Consider the following 7533-nt stretch of genomic DNA (forward strand, 5'->3'; position numbering starts at 1 on the left):
GACCCTGCAGTAATTGCAAACCGAGGTGAGAGACTTTGTGGCTTGTCTGGTGGCCGAAAACTCGGTGCTAGCGCCCCAGGGCCTATGCGCAACAGCTATGACTAAAATGCTAGAAGTCCGCTCTCCCGGGATTCCGGTACTTCATAACCCGCTAGAGAAACTGAATGCCATCTATAACTTAATCGCCATTTAGGCAAATTTTCAGACTCTTTAGCTTGGCTTGGATGTCGGTTCCAACTAAAGTCCCCATCCGGTTCAGAGAATTTAATTCTAAAGATAGAGTAGATGCAGTAATTAAATTAATACACTTAATTAACTGTTTTCTTCGCCAGTTTACCTGTGAAATCATCTTATTTATCCGAGGATTTTTTGTGTCAAACTCCCTTTAGGCCCATGGGTATGCTGTCACAAAAGCTGGTTACAAACTGTATAAATAGCTAGTTCAGAGATAGAGGTTTCCACGGAACCCAAATCGCATCCCGACATTAGGCTCTTATGCTCTGGACTTTCCCCTGATCTGCACCCTCAGTTCTTGAAGTTGGCCAACTTGCCCAACTTGTTGACGGCATCGACCAAGTGATCAAGACGGGCCACAAATTCGATGAGCAGAGATGTGAACGTTGCGAGCGACAGAGAGGTTGTGCTCTCAAGCATCTTCATCCTCGGTAGCAGTGACACCATGGCAGCATCTTCCTCAAATTCGTCTACCTCCCTGGATGGCCATGAGTGAAGCTTCCTGTGCTGTTTCTTCATCAGCTCATAGCATGTCTCTGAACCATTTGGTGTGTTTACACTCAAGTCCCTGGGGGCCTCCGCTAGATGCTTGCAGGTATCGGGAGCTGCCAAGGTAGGTCCAGATGCCTCCACAGATCCATGGCCTGCAATGAGGAGGTAGGAGTGGGTGTAGATGCTTCGCTGGAGCTTCTCCGTTGAGCAATGAACCTTCTCTAAGAGGCTGGCTTGCAGACTGAGCTTCATGCTGCCGATGTCCTTGCCGAGGCTCCTTACAAGTTCAGCTGCATGCGAAGCTGCATCTTGGATCTCTGATTGGAACGCAATCCGGAGATTGTAGGGTGCCTGCTCAAGTCAACGAATCAAAGGGCTGGACTTAGAACTGGAACCTATTCTAAGAATTGGGTATAGCAAACTATTTGGATCAGCAAAGTTGATCCACAACATATATGTATACGAAATGAACTAGTCACTAAATATTGTCGAATGACAAAAAATTGAATACAAAATGCCATGGCTAAAAATACCATGCAATGGGAGTACTATCAACTGTTTCTGATATAGACAGTTTATGGTATTTTTAGTTTGTGGTACATTGAACCATGGTTTTGAAATAACATCCCGCAGCCAGAATATTTCAATTCAAACATAAAAAAAAAAAATTGTTGTCTTATATGTAGATGAGATCTTGAGAGTGATTTGGTAGGAACCATATCACATGTGAGAACTCGAGAGTGGTTTGGTAGGAAACGTGCATTAAAAATGATTACAAGAAACGGTTGTGTACCCTAGTTTTCCAATGCTTTCAAGGAAAAAAAAAACGATGCACGCATGTGTACTTTACAAATGGTCTAATCTCAAGGATGACATCTTCCTGACTTTAAGTTTTGCTATTTTGCCGCAGCATGAGCAAACCATGCCTGGGCTTCAAAACTTGTAGCCTGAAATGGCAATCGATGCACTCTTAGATTATGTGAATTTACTGTAAATCATTTGCTCAGCTTGGATTAGAGTTCATACGGCACGCAATATGTAGGATTATTTTTCAAACTCAAATATTAGTTGTCATCCAATTTTGAAATAATAACTTTATACAAAATATGCATAACAGCTGTCAGTGGCAGAGCCAAAAAAGAAATTTTGCGACAAAGGGCACGAATTCGAACAATTTTAGATTCTTAAGTGCACTGTTGTATGCAAAGTAAGGAGTAATTTGGTCATTGTACGCCCTTGTACTTGTGGGTTCACTGCTGCGTGATAGCAAATCATCAATCAAGTTGATCGGATAGCCAAGAATAGGAGAGAGGAAGTAGGAATTAACCTGTATTTCGGAGTGAAGGCAACCGTGAAGAGCCATGACCTCATAGGCACAGTGTCGAAGAATGGCACCAACCTTGACGTATTCGGCCCACGGATAGAAGAAATGGCTGAATTTGCCGTGAGGTGGCTCCCACTTGGCTGAATTTGCCTGCAATTAGAAGAACACCAGCCTTTCGGGTGAACAAACGGCATACAATTGAGAACAGTAGCTTCATTTTTCATTTCTTGTCTTCTTAGCCACTGGTTGGACAATGTGGTTCTTATACGTGCACGCAAAATTGAAAAACAAATTATAGTAACTAAAATATCATCAGATTTATTTCCTCACTTTTACTAAAGAACTTGGCCGAAAGAAAAAAAAAAAAAACCTTTTGACTTAGAATTTGAATTTGCCAAGGGTGAATAGCGAAATCTTTGGGCCATTCTCTGCTGTTGACGGCCACGGCTTATCGATCGATGCTTATAATTGTTACGTATATGCCCATATACATGGCTCTATTTTGACTATCTTTTAATTAAACAATTAATTTAAAATATTTTAACTTAATTTAAAATATAAAAATATGATAATAGCAGCCCTTCATTGTATATATATCAGCTGGTACAAAAAAAAATTGTGTACCCAGATGACCATAATACTTCTGACCAATCACTAGGGGAGCCATAAAAGGACAAAAAGGAAGTAGTGAAAAAATTAAAAGTCTAAAAAAAATATTATTGTTAAAAAATCGTCAAAATACTCCAACTTTCCCTCCCCCTTTCTTTTAGTGCACTACCGTGTGATACACCCAACTCACTCTCCAGCTTCCTTGCGCATAAATTCTTATACGATCACCATTAATTCTCGTGCAAGTGACAGCAAAGGGCATCGGCGGACCTCCATCCCAACCAACGGTCATAAAAGGTTTTGAGATAAAGATTCTAAAACGACTTCTCTCATTGCTGGCTTTATCATAAGGCAAGTTTCTGGTTCTCTTGCAGGCCAGCTGCCAGCAGGCCTTACTCGAGGTGGGTTTTCCTCTTAGCTACGTAACAGACACATTAAGTGGAGCAGCTTACTAGTAAGGGTTGGAACATATTCTCATCCTCAAACACCTCCCTACATATGGCTCTGTCAGTTGGCATGTAACTGCATGCAAGTGGAGGAGAGGTTTAAGCCCCTTCTTCTTCCTCCTTATTTTCAAGACACGTTCACAACTTAGGTGAACTTATATGGTTGCTCCCATCAACTTGAGAATAGCGCTTGCTTTTGTTTGCAATCCAAAGAAATAATACTCATGAGAATATAATTAATGACTGCACTTTCACCGGCCAAACAACCTTACCAGCTAAGCTATACCCATCTGACGAAGTGAGTTATAAATATATTATAACTTTTATGGGAAATTCATGCTTGGTCTGGGGCCAACACTAAGCTAGTTCCGTTACACAGGGCGCCCTACTTGAAAAAGATGAGAATACCAATTAGTTTGCAGACGAAGTATGAGCAACCTGGATCTGAATCAGGAAATCAAACGTGGAACAGATCAAGTTCGAGACCCTGTTATTAACGGATGCAGCTCGATCCTACGTGCTTGAGAAAGCTGAACAAACTGAAGGGTGGACTTTGATGAGGTCATACCAGTGAGTCCAGCTTTGATGCAGAGTTGAGGGTGGATCGACACCGTTGAAATGCAGGTTCATCTACCAACTCATCCTTCACTGCCTTCTCGAATTCCGGTACCTCCGACCCCTCTTCAGACAGATACTTCTTCACGCACTCTGGAAGCAAGAACCAAATTAATTAAGCTAAGCAAACCGACGTCCACCGAAGAAGAAGCGGAAGACAAAGAGGTCGGATTTAGTGCGGCTAGCTCACCCTCGAGGGAGTCCGCGACGGCGTCGAAGCTCCTGATGAGCTCCCGGTGCAGCTGCTCGCCAGCCCATATTGGAAAGACGAGGACGTTGACGAGGAGGGTGACGACGGCGCCGATGACAATGGAGGAGAGGCGGTCCATGGCCGTCCTCGTGGGGTTACCCATCCTGTAACCGGACACTATTATCAAGCAGAAGGTGAAGAGAACCACGCGGAACCCGTACTCGTAGGGCGTCATGGACGGCCACTGCTTCAAGAACGACGTCACCGCCCCTGCCATGCACGGCCCCCCATCCATCCACAAGTATTCTTAATTAGTTAATTGATTGTAGAGAAAAAGTTTTGATGAGATAAATTAAATCAATTAATTACTCTACGTACTCAATGATATCATGATTAAAGAAAGAAGCAAAATCACAACTCGATGATTTTACTGTCAGCATCTGATATAAGGAATGAATTTCACAAAAGTATACAGGCCATCATGTGCCTTGGTGTGTCTGAATCAGCCATATATATATATATATTATCAGCTCCATTTATAATTTTTTTAAAAAACTTAATTAGTTTCAAACAGCAATTAAAAGAAGATTTTAAATCCTTCGATAGGTATCCATGCATACTGACGGCAACGAGGAAGTGGATCAATAGCGTGATGTAAATCGATACCAATGAAGAAGATGCTGATGCCGATGATGAGCGGCTCGCCCACCCGGCCGGAGTGTAGGGCGATCTGGGCGATTGTAATGGCCAGTACTCCAGCAAGCAGACTTCCCAGCGCCCGATTGAAACCCTTGTTGAATGTCGCACCTGCATTTCCAATACAGAAACCCCGCTATTACTACCTGCACCTCCAAATTCTTTTAGGTGCTTACCATGCCTCTCTCTCTCTCTCTCTCTATATATATATATATATATATATATATATATATATATATATATATATATATATATATATATGAAAATTTAGCAATAATTTTAGCTATCAATAGCAGTCAACACACTCCTGAGAGGTCATCTAATCCATCATGACAAATGATTGAGAAAACATAAGGACAAAAAGGTAATGGATATTTTTTGTCATGTAGGATAATTATGGCACAGATTTTTTTCCTTGTTTTTGTTTATTAAAGGTCTACTTGATGAAATGGCACAGCGAAGCATGCATGGATTGCACAAGCTACTGATCCACTTCCTCTTTGCCGTTAGTATGCATGAATATGAATCCTTATCAAAGGATTTAAAATCTTCTTTTAATTTCTATTTAAAACTAATTAAGTTTTTTTTTTTTAATTTTATAAATGGAGCAGACATATGTATATAACCACGTATAGTGGAGATTGCCCCCACCAGTACATTGGATGGCTGTTAGTACAAGTGGCCCAATGATTCAGCTGGAGATTGCCCCCACCAGTACATTGCCAAGGTATATATCCAAGGGTTGTTTTCTAAAATACCTTTTTTTTTTATCAACAAAAAACTAAATCACACGATCCCTACATACATAACTTTTCTAATGTCCAGTATGATCATCAACCTTTTACCGAAATGAGATTGTATTTGACTTATCCAAATCTATTTATATATATGGCTTCTTTCAATATATTTAAAACATATAGATTGTTTATAAGGTTTAATTTACACAGGCATGAGTCAAAATTGTAAGATTTTTCATTTTAACCTTGCCAGGAAAAGTTATTGACTTCATAATTTGCAAGTAGGGCGTGCGCAAACTGATTATGCTAGTAGGAAACGCATGCACCTCAAAATTGAACTCTAGCTTGTCCTACATGAACCTGAATAACTACTAAATATATGTAGAAAAGCGAAGTCATTGATGATTGGATACTAGTAGGTAGGTCCACATGAATTAATATGTGAACAAGCATGCAGAACGAGTTGTACGTACCAACAGTGTATTCGAACATGATGGCGACAGTGAGAATAGCCCATATGATGCTGGAGCCAAAAACCTCATAGGGTGCCCTGACGAGTATTAATAGGGAAACAAGGAGAACTGCGAGACCAACTTTAAGCGAGAAGATCAATCTGTTGACATCTTCCTTGCAAAAATCATACACATTTCGAGCCAAATCCAGGCATGACGTTGCACCATCACCAAAACTCTTGCCGGCTGAATCCGGCAACGCGACCTTAGTAGGACCAACATGCAGGATATCAATTTCGACGCTCCCCTTCTTTCCGTTCATTTTCCGGCCAAAAGGAAGTCAAAATTAAGTGTTCAGAACAGGGAAGGAGTTGAGTGTTAGCCTGCTAAATGGCTAGGACGGTATCGCGCCCTGGCCACCAGTCAGGCCACTGCGGGTTCCAAACCGACGCACAGATGTAATCGAACTCCCTGTAGATCTTGGAGAGTGAGTGTAGAGGAACGAACAACTGTACCATAAGAGAGCACCTGTTTGATGCCAATGAAATTGGGTTCTGATGAATAGGCAACTGCCCCTTAGGGGATATATATCTATATGGCAAAGGGTGTTTGAAAGGGCTAAAATTAGAGAATCACTAGTTGAACCTCATTGGTTGGGGGATGGACGATTGGTGTTAGATGGTGGGGGAGAAACGACAAATTATTTAGAGAGGGAGAGAAGGACGCTATAAATGCATGGTGCAAGTAGGATCGAGCGATGTTGAGAAGGAATTTATCTCTAGTGATGGATTTATGTTGGGAAGAGAATAAGTACCATTACGAATAATGCAAGAAAATAATATGGAGCGAAATCTTTCTTTCATTCCCACCAGGAGATGCCATAGGAGAGAGAGAGAGAGAGAGAGACGTGTCCATGGCCATTTGATTGATGCAGCATTGCATCAGATAATTAGATGATTGCATGTGCTTGTACACGTAAGGGCGAGAATATGCGCAACAGATTGAATGATTGACCTTGAGCATGGAAGTTGATGCTCGAGCATAAGACTCCATTCGGTGGGTCTCACGAGGCCCCAATGAATAAACGAGCCCTACCCCCCTCTCTGGATTGCCACTTGGATGAATTTTGGTGCTTGCCCGTTTGGCCTACATCTTCCCTCGTATGCCATTTGGATGAATGGGCATGCTTGGCCTTCATCTGCCCTCATATGGCTGTTAGTTCCCAGGGGCAACCAAGGTAGAGCCTACTTGGGCTCTACCTCACTCACCTGAAATTTTTGTTTTAAACAATTAACATTTAAATTTTTAAAAAATTCACTTTTTTATATAAATTTTGAAAAATGATATTTCGGCTTTAGTTAAAATTTAAAAACTTTAATTTATAAAAAATTTCTAGTTCCACTCCTGTTGGTTCTCCAACTAAATTGGATTTCATGGTCCAGTTGCTATTGGCTGGAGAAAATAAAAGTTTGTGAGATTTTGCACCGTTTGCTCCTCCGTGATTTCCCTCCCTTTTCATGGTTGACATATTAGAGGCAGCACCCCCCACATTGATGTGATGTGGGTGTGGGTGCAAACACGGGAGACACACCCCAACTGCACCATCTCTTTATTTACTTCCTTTTTTTTTCTCCTTTTTTTTTTCCTTTCATCAGTTCATTTTTTTCTAACCTTTTTGTTTTCTTTTTCTCCAACTTTTCCCTCTTCTCGCTCCCTCCTCCCACAACTTTTTTTTGTC

At 41.3% G+C, this 7533-nt stretch overlaps 1 protein-coding gene across 1 annotated transcript; it reads right to left on the reverse strand.

The window, feature by feature from the left end:
• Positions 1 to 332: 332 nt before the first annotated feature.
• LOC116248556 (aluminum-activated malate transporter 9-like) lies at positions 333 to 6474 on the reverse strand. Its single transcript, XM_031621417.2, has 6 exons — positions 5817 to 6474; positions 4577 to 4717; positions 3911 to 4180; positions 3674 to 3813; positions 2054 to 2200; positions 333 to 1077 (listed from the first exon to the last, which is right to left on the reverse strand). Exons 1-6 carry the CDS (start codon positions 6115 to 6117, stop codon positions 526 to 528), a joined length of 1551 nt encoding a protein of 516 aa, XP_031477277.1. The 5' UTR covers positions 6118 to 6474; the 3' UTR covers positions 333 to 525.
• Between the last annotated feature and the right edge of the window lie 1059 nt (positions 6475 to 7533).

Source organism: Nymphaea colorata, chromosome 2, assembly GCF_008831285.2.
Source record: "Nymphaea colorata isolate Beijing-Zhang1983 chromosome 2, ASM883128v2, whole genome shotgun sequence".
Taxonomy (NCBI): domain Eukaryota; kingdom Viridiplantae; phylum Streptophyta; class Magnoliopsida; order Nymphaeales; family Nymphaeaceae; genus Nymphaea; species Nymphaea colorata.

What these genes read in the sequence shown, in the direction of transcription:
- LOC116248556 (XM_031621417.2), bottom strand. Translation starts at nt 6,117, where the DNA reads ATGAACGGAAAGAAGGGGAGCGTCGAAATTGATATCCTGCATGTTGGT. An exon ending in CATGTTCGAATACACTGTTG is followed by an intron (nt 4,718 to 5,816) that starts GTACGTACAACT and finishes TTGGAAATGCAG; the next exon opens with GTGCGACATTCAACAAGGGT. An exon ending in CATCAGCATCTTCTTCATTG is followed by an intron (nt 4,181 to 4,576) that starts GTATCGATTTAC and finishes CGTGCATGGCAG; the next exon opens with GGGCGGTGACGTCGTTCTTG.